Genomic DNA, 21,111 nt, shown 5'->3' with positions numbered 1-21,111 from the left:
TGCTACATGTGCGAGTGAAAGCACGCGAGGGAAGCCGACGATCGCGGCTCAATCTGTCGTGCGCGAAGAAGGAAAGCGGTGAGCAAATGTGCCATCTTCAGTCGCGCGAAACGCCGTGGATATGTAGGAGGGAGGGAGGGGCGGCGGCGTAGGGGGCGCTCTGGCAGCAACTGCGTATTTCCCGACCGGGCACAAGGGGAACTGACAATCGCGGCTCAATCTCGCGCCCGATAGGGAAGAAGGCGGGGAGGCGACGCGAGAGGGAGGGGGTGCGCATGCGCGGCTTCGGTTCCGCTTGTGTAGACTTCGCCAACAAATGCGTCCTTTGCACGACCGCTCAACCGCGTGCGCGCTCGTCGTATCTCGAAAGATATGTGCAGACGGCCTATACTTTTGTGCGCGCTGTGTTCTCGCCGCTCTTGCATTGAAGCGATAGGCAGCACAAAGGTCACCTCGCTCGCTGCTGCTGCCGCGCTTGCTCACACCAGAGTCTTGACAGCGAGTGTCCGCGCTCATCGAGTGTGATGTGTTCATGTTTGCTTGTGCGCGCTGACGCCATGCTTGTTAATTAAATTAGTAAGCGAACGTTTCCAAGTTGATATGGCGGTTAAACTACTATCCCTACTTCGTATTCCTGTCTACTAATTTTCTATCGTAATCGATGCTTCGTCCCTCGGGCGAAACTGTGACATTCTTTTGTCATCCTCAAACTCTTAGGCAACACGTTTTTAGCCGTCAGATACACTGATCGTTTATTTTTACCCCTGCCCGCCATTTACGAAGCATGAGCCTACACCCCGGCCGTCCACCAGACCTTCTCCAGCGAACACACCGTCATTTGCACATGGCGCTCTCGAGTTTTATACAGGACCCAGCCCTTTATAGCTTCATTTAAATTTTGCGACAAGTTGTTGCGCAATAAAAAAAAAAGAAAAAGGTCTTAGCTTGGGAGAGTCTGCCATAGACGCTGTAATCCGTTTTTATTCGCCTAGAGATCTTCAGGGATTATCATAACAGAACCCGCAGAAAAGTAGGCTATTTCCTCCATAAAAAGACTCAATCAGAATGTTCTCTTCTGCTCCCCCTCCCGTTTCTCCCCAACCCTAACCCTTCTTAGGCCCGCTTTGATGCACCTACTGCCCGTTGCAAAAGTATTCGACCCGACCGTACCGTCTTTCTTTCCCGCAGGAGAACCACTGCCTGCGGATTAAGCTGCTCGGCGACTGCTACTACTGCGTCAGCGGCCTTCCGCACGCCCGCCCAGACCATGCGCACTGCTGCGTCGAGATGGGATTGCACATGATACAAGTAATCAAGTAAGCGGCTGTTTGCCTCCGTGTATTTACGAACGTGAGGTCGCGTTCGCTTTCCCCATTTTTACAAGGCATATGACAGCAAATCCCCCGGAGAGGGCGTGTTTTCCGATTCCTGGCTTGCTCGTGCTTAACCTTCTAATGCGTTCTCGCTGTCTCCTTCGCGACAGTCTTTTATTTGGATCTGTGAATCAGAAAGGACTTCGTGCTTCGTCGCGCTGATAACGAAACTTAGTTTTATTAGCATCACACTGGACACGACCAGCCCAACTGGTGTCCCAGCAGAACAAACTGAAGGTCCCCAAATGTGGCGTCTGTCATGCGTGAACTGCTCACGCCATGCCACCTATGTTGCTGATGACGATGATGACAATATGTCATAGCGTAAACTATGCGCCTAATCTTCCGCCACCGGGAAGTATTCCTTCCGTCAGCGTTTACTTTTATTCTATTTTATTTTTTGCTCTGGTATGGAACGCCGAGAAAGTCTTCTCGCATTGCATCACCTTCTGAACTTCTCTTTTGCCACGTTCAGGATATCACATCGCCATTTCGTTTGTACATTGGATGCTGTCGTTCAAGGTTTTAACTTCACGCCTATCATAGCCTCGCTTTTCGTCATCTTACGATACCTTGTCTTCAATTATTATTTTTTTACGCCGGCCTAAACATTACAGCCACACAGATATAGGTACTGGTAAGTTTTATTCCTTATAAGCTCTTTATCTCGAGGATATTGGCAACGCTAACAGGAAGCATAATTTATCCTGTTGAACTGGAAAAATGCTGGAATGGAGAGAACGGAGAAACGCTAGAAGAGTAGGGCTCAATATCTGCTCGCGAGTGACCAAAGTGTCTGCTGATCGTTTCTGCTGCAACCGTGCCCCCCCCCCCCCCCCAAAAAAAAAAAAGAAAAGAAAAGGCGTCACGGGTGAAGCTAGCAGGAGTGTGGGGTGTTGTTCAAGCGACATCTAAGAAGAATCGATTATTGGTGGCAGGTTTGTGCGTACTTAATCTTCCACTCGCAACAGGGTCTACACATGTAGTTCTTCCTATGGCCTACGCTGCAATTCGGAGGAGGAGCTTGAGGAGGGCGTCCGCGGTGCATTCGAGGAGACGCTAGGAGCGTCTCGTTGCTGTACGTCGTAATGGAGAAATCGCCAAAGATCTTTAATGAACCACAGCGTCATCTCAAGTCGTTGGCCGGCGCCCCCCTCTACCTTCTGTCGCTGTAAATACGGATGCCAAGGCGAAGGACCAAATGCCCAGGTCCCCCTTTAATGGGAACGTTATAGATTGTGAAAATAGCTAGTAGTGAAGTAAAATCCAAGATCCGCGTACTACGCTAAAGAAAAAAATTGAAAGAATATTTCCTTTTCTTTTGGAAACTGCAAAAGGGGCAGGTGACTTTTTTTGAAAATGAGGCATTGCGCTTGCGGATGAACTGCCGCAAACAAACTTGACGATGTTAGTTTTAATGCCGTTTTTGCGTGAATATGAAGTGCATGTGTGCATGGAGGAGCGAAGGGTGTAGAGTGGTTTCTTACCCAGACCATCAAGTGTTGCGCGTTGTCTATTACGTACAGTTCAAAGCAGCTAAAAAACCTATTGGCACTTCAGCCTGTTGCCTACTTAGAGGAGGTCGTTCGACGAAAACTTATGCGAGGCTAATGCCTTGTTTACGACTCTTACGCGTCAGAGCACGCATAGCATATTGTGGCATTTCGCTCTTTCGCATCGTGGTGCTGAATATCTATGCGCCCAACTGATTTAATGGCCCTATACATTCGTACCGTGATCGCTTCATAGAGGAGCGGTGATGCATGCCACAGCAACAGCTTGTATTTCATATAGCTTGTCCGGAAGCGTTGCACTATTATGTGTGTTATTGGCAGTAAACAAGGCTTTGAACAAAACTTGACTCGGTTTCTCGTTTGCAGCGCATTTCTTTTGCAAGTGATGAAACCTCTTCTATTTATTTATTTATTTATTGCAGCCGAAGATAAATATGAGCAGTCACATATAGTGAGCTTAAGAAAGCAACATCAGTATTTAGGCAACAACAACAACGTCCAATAAAATATGTTCAACGCCGATACTGGGTTCTCGTATCTACCTCATATGATATATGATATAAGGAATATACCCCATATGGCATATGAGAACGTGCAGGTTTTTATATGAGATCTCCATATGTTCATGTGGGACTATGTGGCCCATACTCCCTACTCCCTTATGGACGTGTGGGGATCTCATATAAAAACCTGCATGTTCTCATATGCCACATGGTGCATGTTCGTTGTATCATATATCATATGAGGCAGATACGAGAACCGAGTATCGGCGTTGAAAATTTTTTCGTCCATGTGGGATTAGGGAGTATGGGCCACATCTTATATATATATATATATATATATATATATATATATATATATATATATATATATATATATATATATATGTCACTGGTGCGTGCGTGTTCAAAATAGTGCCGAACTTGAGACATTGACGCTTGATAGACAATCTGAGCTTCGCAATGGCAAGTCAATCCTCTACATGATAAATATCATATTTAGCGTAAGTGTTCGCCATTTACTGTAAACCCCGTCGATATTACAAAAGTTACCCCTGTTGGGAGACCACCCCTTCAATGGTGATTTAGATGTATCGTCAATCAATAAACCTACCTCAGAAGTCAGCGTAACGACAGAACAGCGGATGCAGTCGTTTCAGCATGGCACGTGCTTCAAACTTTGTGCGTCATAGAAGCACGGTCGCCTCGCAGACTGCTTCCTCTGCGACCATTTATGGCGAAGCGGACGAGGAATTCATGCACGCCTGCGAGGCTTACACTGTTTATTTCCATTATTCGCACATTGTGCTTCTTGCGCATAGAATGTCACTTCAGAAAAAAAATGCGCCATGCAAACAGTTTTGCGACACAAACAATGCTTATGCATGTTTCACACAGTCGTAATCATTTGAACTACATTCCTGCATTGACGCTCGAGTAAATTTTGACACCGGTGATGAGTCGGGGGTGCCACGATTCAAGGTTCCCTACCTCTAAACGGTCCTAGGCAATTGGCTCCGGCAAAGTTCGTGAGGACTTCTTGGAAAGGGTGCATCTGTTCCATAATGCTTCCACGGCTCTCTCTTTGTGAGGACCGTTGTTTCGTAGTTGGTTCCAGCAGGTTGATGCGTTGATCCGACTCACGCATAGACGATATTCTGCGATTGCAAGCCAGCTCTTCAAAGGATTGACTGTGTCCTCAGACGGGGCCCGTATTCCTCCACGGCTATGAAAATTACAGAGCACCTCGACAACGCAACTAGAAATGGCCACAATGTCACCTTTCAGTGGATACCTTCACACTGTGGCGTGATAGGAAATGAACAGGCAGACGCTGAACCGAAAACTGCTTTAGATAATGCTTGTGAAGTACGCATTGCGTCCTCACGAACAGACACAAACGCCCTACTTCGTCGCGTAATACGCAACCGTACGTCGGAACACTGGACCCAACCTGATCTACGACATAAGACAGTACACAAATAGGACCAAGAAATGAAATTTCGTATGCCTCACAAGCTCAAAAGAAGCCAAACGAGCATGGTGCACCGGATTCGCCTTGGTGTCGCATTCACCAACCGTTATACACATATGATAGGTGGCAGTGACACTAGCCCAAACTGTGAATACTGTGAGGTGCCGGAAACACTTGATCATATATTTTGCCCTTATCTTTGTCTACCTAAAATGGGTTATTCTGAAAGTCATTGATTCCTCAGGGGGAACAGATGAGAGGCCCTGAGAAGCTGACAGGGCGTAGATATTAGCCGAACAAAGCGACCTAGAAAGATATCGTATGAGCACTGCACTTGCGGACCTGTGGTTGGCATCTCTGCTTTTACATTTCTTCTTTACCTGCCTATTGCTGTTTTCCTTATTTCAATTTTCTATATAACAAGCAGCCACGTGAAGAAGACGAGGATAAATCGTTGTGACAGAAAAGTCACGTATAGTTTCTTGGAAACACGTTCGTAAGCATCATATTTAATTCCACGGCTTCGAAGAACCTTGCAAAAACGATAACGACGCTTTCCTTCTCAATTTATTCTGTCCCTAAATAAGACGATAACTTGACGTGACCTTTTAAACTTAAGCGCAGTGAGGCTTGAACATCATTCCGCTGGATTAAGTTGAGCTGCGCCTCCTGTACTGACGCTGCAGCTTTTAGTCAAGGTCCAAACTAAAGCGGGTTTCTGTGTAAACAAAAGGCACACCGGTTGAGAACAAGAACAAATAAATTTCGCCAATGGCAAACTGGAGCAAAACGCAGGGCGGCGGAGAAAGCTTTGCCATCCCTTCAGGAAAAAAGTTCAATCCCAAAGTTTCGGACAATGTGCCGCAGGGTACTTGAGGAGATGACATGCTCCGTCTGGTTCACCGGAGACTTAATGACCTTGCAAGCGTAACTGCTGGAGGGCTTTCAGCAGGCCTGATCAGCCATGTGTCTTCTTAAACGCACGACTGCCCATTTTCCACTGCGTTGCACAAAAATAAAAAGACAAAGAAGACGGACCATGCGCCCGCCGTTGTTGTTTAGTGGCTTTGGCGTTGCGATTCCAAGCACGAGGTCGCGGAATAAAACCCCGGTCTTGGCGGCCGCAAACTAAAAACATAACAATCTCTGTTCACCGCGCACAGCGTGCAATCTAAAAAAACACACACACAGTTGGCCAAAATTAATCCGACGTTCTCCACTACGAAGTTCCTCATATACAGACTGTGGTTTTAGCAAGTAAAGCCCCTGAATTTTTTTTTGTAAACGAACTGTGCAAGCGAATGTATCGTGATTTTTTTTCAGCGGTAATTAACCGTTCGACATAGCCATTTGTAAAATTCTGGCGGATGTTAGGGCAGAAACACGGGCATTGTGCACTCGTGTGGAAATAGCCCCACTAGGTTCAAATACAAGGTGTGTGCGAATATTCGTAATTTTAAATATGAATCCAACACTCTTTGTTATTCGATTCATATTACACTCGCGCAAACACTGTTCGAAATCGTCGAGCTGTCGCTTCTGAGCTAACACGGAAAAGATCGCCTTTTTTTTCAGCCATTCATTACGAGTGCATCGCTTTTAGACAGTCGATATGGGAATTCGTTTTCAAAATTTAGCTTAAGCAGTATATCAGGAGAAAAATAAACCTTTTTATTATGTACAGTCACCTGCAATATAACTTGCAACACCGCTGCCCATGGTCGAAGGGGCTCCAAGGCTGTACGGCTGCGCACACACAGGGTAAGTTCAAGACCTAAAGACAGCTTCAGTTAGTGGTGTTTATTAAACTACTATGTGGCATATCAGAGCCACTACGCAGCGCTGCAGCCCCTTCGACCATGAACAAGTGTGTTGCAAGTCATGTTGCACGCGACTGTTCATATACACATATACACATTATGCAGACACTAATGTCTGGATTATTTGGGCATTGTCGGCATGATTCTATCATCTGAAAACAAGCCCTGGGCCTTCCGGACCACGCGGCCACCGCAAGGCTAGAGGCCTTAGGCATGCAGAACACGATCGAGGAGCTCTTAGACGCTCACCACACAGCCCAAGTCCGTCGTATCTCGCTAACCCCGACTGGCCGCACAGTCCTCCGAAAGCTCAATCTCGAGGCAACCTCCGAGGTTACAGAGTACATGACGATTCCGCAAAAGGTCAGGGGACATATGTATGCCCCGCCTCTACCCCGCAACATGGACCCCGAGTTCCATCAGGGCCGTCTGCAGATCCGTAGTGAAGCCATTTGGTGACGCTACGGCTCGCAAGATGGAGTAGTTTACACAGACGCAGCGAGACACCCTCGCGGCGACCTCATGACCGCGGTGGTAGCGGATCACAAAGGAGGATTGATAGAACACACAACAATCCCGGCTGGCCGAGTGGTGGAAGCGGAGGAAACCGCGATTGCCATGGCCATGCATGATCAGCGATAGCAAGCAGGCCATCGGCAATTTCGTCTATGGTAGACTTTCCGAACAGGCGTACCATGCCCTCACGCGGCGCCCCCTAAGTGGCTTGAAAACCCTGGTGTGGACCCCCGCTCACGCGGCTGTGCCCGGTGTTGGATCTGGAGGACAATCCCAATTGCTGTCCCCCAGATTTTGGACCTTGCCGTTGGGTGCGGGAGGTGGCTGAGGTTGAGGAGGACTTTGAGATGAAAACTGGAGGTTTATTTACATTATTTACAGTGAGAGTACAAAGAAATTAACAGTCATAAAGTCATTAAGGGCCGGCAGCAACTCGGACGCTGCGGCCCGTGGCAAGAAGCTCGAAAGAGATGTATGAAGGAATGCTCTCTTGCTGCTCCCGGTCTCTGGCTTTTAACCCCTTCGGTGTCTCGAAGTCACGTCACGTTCAGCCAATCGGCGAGCCCGCTCAGGTGACGTCATTTTTGGCCAATCGGCGAGCCCGCTCAGGTGGCGTCATTTTCGGCCAATGGTAGGCGCCCGTGCGAATGTAAGTCACACCCGACGCAAAGGGTCGCTCCTTGGGCTCCAATTGTCCGAGGGATTACTTGTCTGCGGTATTGCCTTCCAGGTCTGCAACTGCCATCACAAAGGCGGAAGGGGGGGGGGATTGCTCCCAGAGCTTCACGGTGCATTACGGCCGTCGTTGCCTCGCGGCTTGCGAGCGCCGTCACAATAGGTGGATTGGGGGAAATGGGTTGTCTTCGAGCAACCTTTCAGAGCTGCAAAGCAGCTTTCCTCGGGACCCATGTTAGCTGGAACCGTGCCAGGCTCTCACTACACGTTCAGGATGAGTCAAGCAGTGGTACAATAGCTCCACATAAAGGCGCACGAGGTAGGGGACGCCAACTTGTTTGGACGTGCTGCGCCTCGGGAACGTGGTAGATGCACTTCTGCGCTCCTTAATTAGGTGTGACGTGATTCGATGTGGTCTGGTGAACTCTCAGGAGGCTCAGGAAAAGGTCCCGTATCTAACACCGGCAACGCGTCGGCTCACAGTTTGGCTCGAGATCTAGCGCGCCGAGCCTCGTCCGCGCATGCGGACGGTGTGAATGAGGAGGAGAGACACGAGGAACCCTCGTGAAATAGAGACTTATCACGAAATAGCCCATAGGTATCGCTTGAGGCGTCGCGCGCTCCCACCACCGGCCAAGTAACTCGATAAATCTCAAGCGGTCGCGTTTAGGCGACTCCAGACAAACACTTACTCACACCCAAAGTACATTAACAAAATCACAGGGGGCAAGGAAAGCAACCAATGTAGGCTCTGTTCGCAAACAGGGGCACTCACACACATAATGTGGAACTCCACCTCCCTCCTGTTTTCTCATCGCCCCGTCAGCAGCGAGACTGACTGGACAGCCTGGCTCAGTTCCGGGGGCGTCGACCCACAGCTTGAACTGGTGGACTGGGCGGAGAAGGCCAAGCACGCCCAGGGCCTTACTTGAGCTCGATCCCTCAGCCACATCCCCCTTTCCCCTTCCCCCTTTCAATAAAGTTTACCACCACCATGTAGGGAATGGATCTCACTTCTTTCCTTGAACTAAACCAACATTCTCCGTGCATCAAGTGATGTGATGTTGCTTTCTTCTTTCAATATTTGAGTATAATGGTCCACCAGATAACAGGAAGCAGCTGTTCGTTCTCACAGGCTTCTCAGTTGACCGGACATTAATTTTCATATGAACATTACATGCATATGTATATGCCTGTAAATATACATGTTATTAATATCGATATGGACAAGGTGTCCAAGCTTTAATGCAGCAAGTTATGAAAAAAATATAAAGTAATTTTACGCGAACAGTACCGCATACATATTGTTCGCAGTCGAGTTGAGCATACGCCTATTAGTTCATCGTCTCTTAATTATCTCGGCTGCTGACCAGTTAATCCTTCCATCTTCTTTGAATCCCAACGCTCCTGGAAGGTGGGCACTCTCTACTGGTCTCGCTAAGTCGATATCTTTGCATTTCATTACGATGTTCTTATCTTCAGGCAGCCAGCTCTATCTTCAAATAACAAGGAAGGTCCCGTTGCGTTATCACAGAAATTTTGTCTCCTGATTTTTTTCTTTTCATTTTTGTAAATCTCCATGGTCTTGTTGGTTTCCATCCTTTGCGTCCAATTTACTAGTTTTATTTCTCCCACTTTCTTTTTATGACTCTTGTTTGTCTATTTACACATTCAATTACCCTGTACTTCGTTGCCAACTTTCTTGACCTCTTCCCCCATTCCGTGTCCAAGCTTTCGAGGTACATATATTTGTGCACTTTAGCCTGCCATTTGCTTTCATTCATGTCCCTTGGACTTTCTTCAAAAGTAATCTTGGCCTGCGCTCCTCGGACTGCGAAAAAAGACCGACCCATACCTCCCTGCATTGCCTAATTTGTGGTTTTACTGTGGGCCACAAAGCCAATCGGCCCACCGCCATCTGGGTAATCTCCAACACCGAGAATATTTCTTATTTATAGCACAGGATTCCATTTGCGAACGTTAGTGCTGGCACCTTTACTCTTTTCCGAATTCTTCGCACAACCTCGTATTTATTACAATCCCAAAAGTATTCTATGTTCAACTATAGCTGCATTCGGCGTTCCCTTTATTTTCAGATTATCTCGGTGAATGCTTGAGTGGTTCTTTCCTTCATTTATATATACACCCAGGCAGGCACGTATCCAGGATTTTTTTTTTATCGGGATGTGGGGGGGGGGGGGGGCAACCCAAGGTAACTTTTCTATGCAAGTTAAGGGGGGGGGGGTACTTTTACTAGTACAAATGCGAATAACGCCCACCATTCGCCATAAAGACACATCACCTCAAAAAAGAGAAATGAAATAAGGTGCGTTTCACAGGTACGCCTGTGAGATACACCTCTCCTTTACATGGAAAACAAGGAACCACGTCAAATCGAGAAAAGAAGCGCAGGAAGAACACTGCCAAGACAAAGTAAACAAGCGAAAGTGTAAAATAAGGATTACTGTAGTGGAATACAAATTAAAAAAAAACAGCAGTTGGCAAGCAAGGCATTCGGGCCGCGCAGGGTTGTGTTACTCCGCCAGACAATCACAGAAGCAAACAAAATCGTCGTCATGCGGCCTTTTCAATATGGCGTCGTACTTGATACTTCCGGAGCATCTGCTGTTTTTGAAGAGTCTTTTCATCGGCGGAAGCAATGAGGTGTGCAACATACATAGACAAAGTGTACGGAGTCTGAGCATTTCACTCTTCAAAAGTCTGCGGTGCCGTTCGTTTTACTGCTGAACCCCTCTTACTCGTGAAACTTCTCTGCCAACTGAAGTGAAACTTGACAACCAATAGTCATAGCGAAGCAAGCATATTATTTCAGTTCAATAAAGAATTAGGCTTTCGCAATTCCGCTATAATAGGTGAGACAAAACGTATGAAATTACGCACGAATAATTTTATTTTTGTGGCTACCACCTTATTTGGGTAACAGGAAAAGTTTGACGTACGAATTATTTGTAGCCTCGCGGGAAAACAGTGGCTGGTGGTTATGAGGGCGTGGGCGGAGCTTGACTGCAGACTGAAGTTGTATACGACTATAGTAGTGTTTTTCTGAATTAGCTCTGGAATAATTATGGAGAAATATATACTTGCGGAACAATCACAGTTCTGTTGGATCCCTCGCTTACTGCTCTACCAAGTTAAGTGCCAAAACAAACTCGTATTGTTATTTGTGAAGTTGCTTAACGATGCGTGGACGCCAGTCCCGTACAACTGCATAGCGCGCAGGATGCTGCAGTTCTAGACGTACTACGTCCATTGCAGGAAGTTAGAAAAACACTCACATAAGCACAGCAGAGACGCAGCTACGTCAGGCGGCTCGAATTATAACTGTAGAAGCGTCATTCAAAACACACGAAATTGTTCTCCACTTCCGGCGGCGTTTTCTCTACTTGCTTTTTAAATAAAAAGATGTTTATACATGAATATTTTCATAAACAACGGTTAAATTTGTTCATTTTCGCTTTGCCTTCCTGTTTGGCTGTTGCCTTGGCTCTCTCCCTCAGTAGATAGCTTCATTTCTCAACTTCTTGCGACCCTTGTTTCCAGTTGCCAATTTTGCACGATAAGTGCTGTACAATTATGGCAAAACCAGATGAGGTAACAGGTGTTATGGGTTTAAGGGTTGTTGCAGCGTTTGATGAGGAACGCTGTTTCGCATTATTTTATTTTTTCACCTTACCCAACCCATATGGTTTCGAGGATCTGCCAGCGTCGCGGTGAGCCGTCACTCGAGGACGTAATGAAGCCAATAGAAAAGTTAAACACAAGTGGCGTTTTCTCCGGCCGGAACTCGTTCCACGAGCATAGAGACCAGCTGACCATGAACCAAATCCCTTTCCCATTCCCTTGATCAGTCTAAACAAAGAAGATTGAATTAACGAAGCAACAACGATGCGCGTGACCATTGAATAATTGGTGATAACTGAATGTATCTCGAGGTAATCGCGCGAGCACCGAATCGATGAGAAAACTGGCCTTCACACCCCAGGAGTGCCGATAAGTACCACCATGGAAAAGTAGTGAAAACCGCAGCAAAATGTTGACCGCCGAATAGCTGTGAAGTCTCAACATTGATTTGGCGGCGCTTTAGGAATGTGTGAGGAGTGGTGGTGCGGGGGGGGGGGGGGGGGGGGTGTATGATCGAGTGTACGGAAACACCTCCGTACACTCGATCCTTTGGTTCCCTGCACACGTCGGGGCGATTGGGGGGGGGGGGGGGGGGGGGAGGTTACCTCTGAACATCGAGTCTGCCCACGAGGCTGCGCGTGGCTTTACCGACCGCGCTGCCCTCGGATCGGGCGACTCTCTTCCCGGACACAGAGATGCTCCTATCACGCACAACGAAATCACTAAAATCTTTTACTTAGAGAGAAGGATTTTCCCGCCGCCTCACTCCAAGCTAAGCAGGCCGCAGGCGGTCACACTCAGACTCCTGCAAAAGAACTCCTATCCAAATCCGCCGTCCCTTAATAGCATATATCCCGAGATTTATCCGAATTGTTCTTGCGTGGCCTGTGGTGAGGTTGCTACTTTGCCTCGTATGCTCTGGGAGTGCGGGTCGCTGGGCCCGAAGTTCACCAAGGAAGAGTGGGACGCGCTCCTGCGAAGTCCCGTCTTTGAGGACCAAATCCTGGCCGTCCAGCGCGCCCGCGATCGGGCCGGCAGGCTAGATCTGTCAGTCCCGTCATGGGATTAGCCGGGAGCGCGTCTTATCGCGTTTTGCTGGACCAAATAAAAGTTTATTCACTCACTCACTCACGCCATCCTTTCCTCTTCCCGGTACCTGTTCCATCTAAGCAATGTCTCTTCTTAATGCAATTCAAGCTCAATTGTTAGTAATTTATTTGGGCAAAACAAATACAAGGTTTTCCCGCAAGGTAATGCAAAAGGAGAGCGTCATCCTCCTAAGGCCTTTAGCTCGCTAGAGCAGCATAAGTAGCAGTTTAGAAGTATTGATAATAACACAACCAACTCCTACAACTACGACAACGGAAACATCTAAACTATTCACGGTAGAGTTTTTAAACACACTGCAAAATGTCAACTGTTTGCAAAAGAGTAAGTAAATTAATTAATACCGCACTGCAAAAAAGAACTTTCCGTTACAAGCTTAAGGTATACAATAATTATGCATGTAATACCAACTTTTTCGCTTCTCAGTGATCCTTAATCGACTGCTTACACTCTTCTATAGATTGTTTTATTTTCTTGTTTTACCACTTTTGTCTTTCTTTCTTTCTGCTGCAACAAATTTTTAGCCGTGCTTGCCTTATCTCCTGCGGCATGATGCCTACGAATTCATTGTAATCCCAGACTGCGGTAGGAAAGACCTCCATTTTCTTTCTTTTACGCTTTTCGCTATTATTACTACTTGCTTTTCATTCAGTTACGTGGCAAGGGCGCGAATAATGATACCCTTGCCGTTTACAGGCGCAACATAGCCTTTGCGAATTTCTGAAGCAAATGTTCGAAAATGGCATACGGCTTTTATTCGATATATTCCCCAATTTCCCAAGAGAACTCTAGCCTACGTCAAGCTTACATTTGGTGGAAATGGGTTTCATATTAAGTGCAACGTGTGGCGTGACTTTAGCGTTGCAGGTCTAATTATAAGCATTGCAAATTATTACTGAACTACTGTTTTCTTTACGTGTTATATACGAGATTCGCAGTATACTTACCCGGCGTCTTCGGGGAAGTAAACGAGGCACTTTCTTAATAATTACTTAAGACTGGGGCTGATTATGACTAATGCGTAGGCGAATTTTGAGGTCTGTGTGCTAATTGCGGGCTTAGCTGTAATTTACGGTTTACAATGATCGGACGCGTTACAAGTTTGTTTTCCAATCAACGCAGAATTTAAACTGGGGTTCTGAGGGAGCTATATGAATTCCATCGTGGTCAAATATGGCGAAAATGGCGGGGACGCAATGCTCAATATTCTTTCTAAGTAAAAATACCCGCGGATGATTTGCTTCCTTTGTAAAATATTTCTTGACCAGCGTTCGAAAGCGTAATGTGCGGGCAACGTATCAAATGAGTAAGTCGTGTGCTGGCCACGTTTTAACGCGACAGCGTTAAGGAGCTCGTGTCGTAGAAAAGCCGGTGTCGGCGGCGGCGGCGGTGTCGGCGGCGTTGGCCGTGAGCGATAAATCACAGCAGGCACTTCATGAATAAAAAACAACTTGCAAGATGGGCTGGGTGGGAATCGAACCAGGGTCTCCGGAGCGTGAGACGGAGGCGTTACCACTGAGCCACGAGTTGTTTTTTTTTCTTTATTGCCACTGAGCCACGAGTTCGATGCTTCAAAGCGGTACAAAAGCGCCTCTAGTGAACGCGGTGTTGCCTTAGAAACGAGCTGTTTCTAAGGCTCAGGCGTGCGTCGCTTGCTCAGGCGCACATTTCGTTGTCGCGCCGAACGCTGCGTTGCTCGACGCTCACCGCGTCCGATGCGGGGCGCGTAGTTGCTGCGCCGTAGCCCATTCTCTTAGGGCACATTCACACCGGCGACTGACAGTGGTCGCGCGACCAAGATGGTCGCAAAGCGACCAGTCGCAAATGGTCGCAAACGGTCGCCTTTCTTGAAAAGCGACCATTTTGGGCCAGTCGCTCTCTGCGCGATTTTTCAGTCGCGCGACCGTGGTCGCAAAACTGATAAACCAATCAGCGGTGCACCGGAAGTGATCTTTTGTGTGTCTACATCCGGCCTCCTTTGGCGTCGCGTTCAAATTCCGCGTAGATTCCAAGAGTTCTCGCTGAGGACGATAATCTCCGGGATTGCGACTTGCGGGTCGCGCTCAGCCGGGCTTGCCGGTGTGAACATCAGTCGCCTTCGGTCGCTTTTTGATTGCGAGTCGCAAATGGTCGCGCGACCTCCTCAAGTCGCCGGTGTGAATGTGCCCTTACACCCCTTCGCGGGTCGACGGGAACGCTATCGCGTTCCACTCTTGAAGGCGAAGCTTAAGCGTCCTCCAATTTTTTAATGTATGCGACGTAATTACAATCAACCGAAGTTGTTGTCGCAACTACACGGAAGAAACAGCTTCGCTGGAAGCTGAGTGGTGATTCTGCAAGGTCGCACAAGCCACTGTCTTCTTCTTTTAATTCCGTTTCCATAAAAATGCGGTCGACTGCGCCTGCGAGTCGAACCCGCTACCGCGCGATCCGCAGCATAACACCATTGCGACACACGTACAGCTACGGTTACTCTTTATCTGTTAAATGCCCGTAAAGACAAATTGTTTAACCTGCAGCACGCTCTGCAACTTCACGACAGCGAATCCCCAGCGCGCCGTGTGCTGACGCCAGGGTAATGAAAAACTGCCCACGCTTCCTCCGTGTTTACGAAAACACATCCTGACGTGGCCCACTTTCGCCTAACAGCGAAATCTGTGCTCATTTCTCATCCCTAATACCTTGCTCTAACTAAAAGAAGTAGGAAACTTTTCTTCCCCAAGACGTGTTTTGATCAAAGTAAACAAGTACGCACAAGAGGCTTGAGCTCACGCAAAGCTGTAAGGCTGCTGGTGCCCGCATCGCGTATATCAGAGGCAAAAGGGGGGGAAAAACAAGAAGCAAGAAAAGAAGCACATCGAAGAGAAAGAAAAAATAAATGGTAGCTTCTAAAGCGGGTGTCCTAATCCTTCCACGGGCTGCTGGCTACGCTTAGAGATAGCGGGGTCCTCCCTACAGCGCCCAGAGGATTTGTGACGCGAAGGCAGCGAAACGCCGCTTATCTCTAAGGTCATGGTTACTGGATCCCTCGCGCACGATGTGGGACCCGGAACGCCCTAATTGCCCGAGGCCCGCTGCCACGACCGGCAGTCAGCTCCAAGAAAGAGCTAAATCGTGCCGTGGACCTTTGCCGCGAGCAGCTATAGCGCTGTTGGTTCGAGGTTCTGTATTGCCGGAGTCTCCGAAGTTACGCACTTAAGTCGCGCAGGCAATTCCGCCCTCGCGTCGGCCGCCGTGCTCATCGCGTTCGTGCGAAGCAAACCGTAGCAGCGCCTGCCTCTTGTGTTCTGTAGTGAACACGCAACACGGGCCCAGACAAAGCCGCGATGCTGTCTCGAGTGCGTGGGAGAGGTGTATTCCTGAGCTTCTGGTCTTTTAGGGCGTGCCTTCTACAACGTATGCTGTTATGGGCTCATTCTAATTGCTGCTTCGGTTGGCGATGGTGTCCGATGCCGCCGCCGCCGGCGTCCGTCCCAGATATCGCCGGGAATGAGAAAAAAAAAATTCCCATCCCGCCGGGATCGAACTCGAGCCCGCTGCGTGGGAATCAGTTACTCTACCACTGAGTCACCGCAGCGCTTCTTTTCTTTTTTTTTCGTTATTACATGGGAGCAGAATATTCAGCGAAATAAGAAAAACAAAGCGCTACAGGAATGTAAGGTGACTTGAAACGCGTTCAAAAAGTCAGACAAGCACGTGCAAGCGTCGAATGAAGACATCCAGTCCAGCGCTATTTCTTGTGCAACATACACACTGCCGACGTATAGGTAACATATTCCTACAAAAAACGACCGATTGCTTCGTGGCGGATCAGTGTGCCTGTCACAATTTCTACATAACCGAAGGCTATGTAGGCCAACTGCCATGAAGATGTCATATGGTGGGTCACAGGGATCTTTAAAAGGTAGGAAACGAATCCTGTAAGGTGTGACATCTAAATCCTTTTTAAGTGTTCTTTCGCGAATGTCCCAGAAGAACACGACATCCCTTCAATCTACAAAACAGCGATCTATCGTTTCAGCATGTGGACACAAGCGGCAGTTTGTCGACCGCGGCACGAAACAGCCCTTTTTTTCTGACCTGCTTTTGACAGGAAGGGTTGCCGAATGTAACTTAAAGGAAAAAGTTTTGATCCCTGGAAGAATGATCATTCGACGGACATGCTTAGGTACATCTAGGTAATGGCATTCCAAATAAATTACACCATGAGGGTAAACAGGAAACAATCTGTCTATGAGTGCAGCAGAAATTTCTTTGCGGGAGGCAGTGCAAATATAATCCATACTAGAGTGAGCCTTAAGAAAGAAAAAATCATTCGACAACCTCCTGCCAGAAGCCCCAAGGAGCCCGTGGTTCATCTCTGACAGATGGCAACACAACTATTTCTGGAAAGTAATTTATAAATTGAAGTTGTAACATCTCTCTTAGAACTGGACTTTTTACATCACGAAAGGAGAGTAACCAGCAGGCAGGTTGCCTAACACGAAGGCGAACTAGGCCAAGACGCCAATTCTCAAGAGGGAAAAAGGGTTATCATGTCGCATGGCCTCAACTCGTGAACTTCATACATAGGCAGCAAACACATGCTGGAAAGCTTGCAGCCTAAGCCGTGAGCAATGTAATACCTGCAGGACATACACAAGTCAAGCAGCTATAGGAACATTTCGCAAACTTCAGCTCGGCTAAATATGGACAACTGCCGTCTCTGCCAGTCGTTAACCCTACGTTGTAGTTCTGCAACTTCGGCTGACCAGTGTGGATAAGTATTGCGATATTGAGAGAGAGGTACACCTGAGTACTTAAAGTCTTGCCTCCACCGAATACCTGCCTAGTGGATTGGCATCATACACCACCAGACCGAACAAAAACCTTGAACTCTTCTCAAAGTTTACTGGTACATCAGAGGTTGAGGAACACTGCTGCGTCATGGCAAGGGCGTTCTCTGCACGAATTCTGAAGGATCATACCTTTTAATGGTTCAAATTGTTATCCAATGACATCCGCGTACTTTCCTATGCAGATGGCATAGCCTTCTTTTGTGCTGACAGTCACGCCAGCGCTGGTAGCAGAAAATACCATAGACGCGTCCTAGCGCTCCAGGAGACACGCGATGTAAGAAGCACGCCGCGTAGCGTCGATACGTGCACTGTTTGCTTTGCATAATATTACATCAAGTTGCACGCCATGTAGCAGTTGCACAGGTAGCGGTAAAATGCAGATAGAGATGTGTTGAGGAAGCAAAAGAAGATTAAGGAGATGTATAAAAAATCCTAGAATGAAACACATGTATTGCATACCTGAATAAATCAGGCAGGCCAGTTCACTGTTTATCACCGCGCCGTTCCAGAAAAGATGCCAATAAATCATCATGATCATCATCATTAGTATCGTATCGTGCCACTTCTCACGCGATGTGAGATGCGCGCCGCGTAACGTCGATATGTGCACACTTTGCATTGCAGTTGCATATCATTAGCACTAGGTGGTACGCCGCGTAGCAGTTCATAGGTAGCGGTACAAGGTAAACAGAGAAGGTTTGAAGGACGAATAAGAAGAATACGAAGATGCATACATTAATGCTGAATTGAAAAGCATGCATGGCATACCTGAATAATTAAATCAAGCAGGCTAGGTGACTCTGTGACCGCTCCGCTTGAAAGGGGATGCCAATAAATCATCATCAGCAGCAGCAGCAGCATCATGATCATGAGCGTCATGTCGGGTCACATGTCACAACTTGACCGGCGCGCCGCGTAGAGTCGATGCGTGCAAACTTGCCATTGCAGTTTCGTTGTGTTCCACCAAGTGTCCCGACATGTAGCAGTTGCCTCTAGCAGTTGTATGTTGCACGCAGCTGAATCTGGTCAACTCAAGCAGGCTTGGGAACTCCTTGTCATTGCCTCGTTTCAAAGGGAATGCAGATAAATGAGCAGCAGCAGCAGCAGCAGCAGCATCGTATCGTACCGCGGGTCAAGGGATGTGAAGCGTGCGCCGCGTAGTCTCGATACCTGCATTTGCTCTCCGGTCCACGTCATGGCGCCTCCTCGCAAAGTACGGACCCGCTAGTGCGTGGAGCCGAAAATGGAGCTGCTCCATGATGGGGGAGCTCCATGGAGGCACTCCTCCAGCTTACACTGTGTCCGTGCTGCGTGTGCCGCGAATGCCTGTGACTCTTTCTTTTTTTTTTTTTTTCGTGTTGCCTGGCTCACTTCTTTCGGAAGGCTGCGCCTCAAGCGACGAAGCGGTGACGAGTGTAGAACGCAAGGAGCTATCGCTCTACAAGAACGTCGAAGTCGTCGAAGTCGTGCGACAAGCACACCTAAGCAAGCTTGTCAAATTAGAAACAAACGCAAGACAGATAATAAACCACGTTTATCGTTCACATTGTACTCCAAGGCACTAGGATGTTTCTTCGCGCACTACGTGGAACTGAGGTGAAACAGCGCGAAAAAGACGAGGACACAAGGAAACAAACAAGCGCTACTAATGATTTGTTTCCTTGTGTCCTCGTCTTTTTCGCGCTGTTTCACCTCAGTTCTAAGCATGAACCAACTAGCCCTCATCAAGATCTTACTAACGCACTACGCGCTACGTTCCTCTTTCGCGAGGCCTTCGAGGCCGTGATGCTAAGCAAGTGCCCGTGCACCGTGCTTTGGGTGCACGTTGAAGAATCCCAGGCGGTCGTAGTTAACGCGCAGTTCCCCACCTCGGCGTGCCTCATAATTACATCTCGGTTTTGGCACATAAAACCTCAGCACTTAAATAGTTGAATTAAACTTGAGGCAGGGTGGTTCGAGCAGCTCGAGCAAACGGCTTACCTGCATTCATATTTTTTTTTTTTTTTTTACGATTTATGAGCGTGCTGAAAAACGATTTCTTAATCGTCTTACGCGTTGGCGCGCTCAACAACTCGTAGCCAGTGTGAGCGGGCGCATTTACATCACGTCGTTTCAGAGATAGATATCGCTTACCAAACAATAAATAACTGCTCAAAGCCAAGACAGGAAACAGACGTCGAACAAAGTGATTTTTTTTCTATCTGACATTCTGGCCTCCACACGGGAGCTGCCTTGTTAAAAAAAAAAAATCGCCTTGGTTCGCATCTGTTTCCTGTTTTCGCTATAACTATTCCCTACCATGCGAGATTTCTTCAGACCCTCGATTCAGTAACTGCTCAAGTTGACATGGTAGAAAAACCATAACAAACCGAACGTTAAGAAAAAGAAAGGAGGATCGTTGTTGTCGTTGTAGTGTTTGAAAACTGTAGCGGAGAAATATTGAAAGTTTAACAGAACATCTGCAACATTTGATACCAAAGAACATCGCCGCATTTTGTGCACATACCAACAGGGAGCTGTCGCTGTAATTTTCGAAAGTGTAGATAATATCAATTGTTGTCATATTTTATTAACGTGACGTGTAAGATTAAGATATGTAGGCTCGTACACGGTCGGGAAGAATACTTCATTTATATTATGGCTAAATGGCAGTGAATAATAGAAAGCAGCATACAATGCCTAAAACAGTTGAAATCCGTATACGTCATTGATTATAATTGTTTCCAGGTCTGGACGTAGTATTGCTCTTGTCTGTGTTTCTCGCTGTTGAATGCTGTAACTCGCTGTGCCAACAATCATCTACTTGACCTAAAAGTCAGAAACAGAACATGGTCACACGAGGCTCAAATGCCGTTCAATAATGAAGTCGACTGTTGCCTTTCCTCGAGGTCGGATCTACATAGTTTCCGAGAAGTAAGGATTAGACAATAATAGCTTCGGGGAGCATCACTTTATTTGTACTCGGTTATTAAAGCATCACCTTCCCTTTCGCTTTTTATTTTTCCTCTTCAAGGAGGTCGGCAGGCTTTCCCTCTTACTGGACAACAGCCACCCGCTTCTCTTTCTTCTTTCTGATGTTTATTTAAGTTCACATGAGTAATAATAATAATAATAATAATAATAATAATAATAATAATAATAATAATAATAATAATGTCGCAGTTTCAGTCGAAAGGCGAAGCATCGATAGTAGGCAGCTATAAGAAGTACGGATACTGGTTTTATCCGTCGTATAGATTTGTAAACGTTCGCTTACTAAATAAATTAACAAGCATGGTCTCACGCGCGCACAAGCCAACATGAGCACATCTCATTCGATGAGCGCGGAAACTCGCTGTCAGAACACTGCGGTCGGGAAGCGCGGCAGCAGACGCGAGCGAATTGACCTTCGTGCTGCCTCTCGCTTCAACTCGAACTAAGCAGCGAGAACGCAGTGCACCTACACGTCTAAACTCCGTCCGCGTCGCAGATCGCTTTCAAGATAGGGGTCGCGCGGCTGGCGCCATACGCAGCAGCCGCCGGAGTAGAACGCTCCGCTCCATCCCTGCCTTCCCTCTGGTGCCTTGCGTGCGACGGAAGAGGGCGCGCTTCCTCCTCGCTTTCCGCCCATGCGCGCGCGACAGTGAGCAGCGATCGCCGGCTCACCCTCGCA

General features: G+C 47.5%; 1 protein-coding gene across 3 annotated transcripts in view; it reads left to right on the top strand.

The window, feature by feature from the left end:
* The window catches only part of LOC142579782 (adenylate cyclase type 8-like), a 445,425-nt gene that overhangs the window by 372,048 nt on the left and 52,266 nt on the right, over positions 1–21,111 (top strand). For all 3 annotated transcript variants that reach the window (XM_075690343.1, XM_075690344.1, XM_075690345.1), the window contains exon 8: positions 1,189–1,316. In XM_075690343.1, the coding sequence (XP_075546458.1) occupies positions 1,189–1,316 (128 nt within the window). The remainder of the gene's footprint in view (positions 1–1,188; positions 1,317–21,111) is intronic.

Source organism: Dermacentor variabilis, chromosome 4 (genome assembly GCF_050947875.1).
Source record: "Dermacentor variabilis isolate Ectoservices chromosome 4, ASM5094787v1, whole genome shotgun sequence".
Lineage (NCBI taxonomy): Eukaryota > Metazoa > Arthropoda > Arachnida > Ixodida > Ixodidae > Dermacentor > Dermacentor variabilis.
This window is presented reverse-complemented; position numbering and strand designations above follow the sequence as displayed.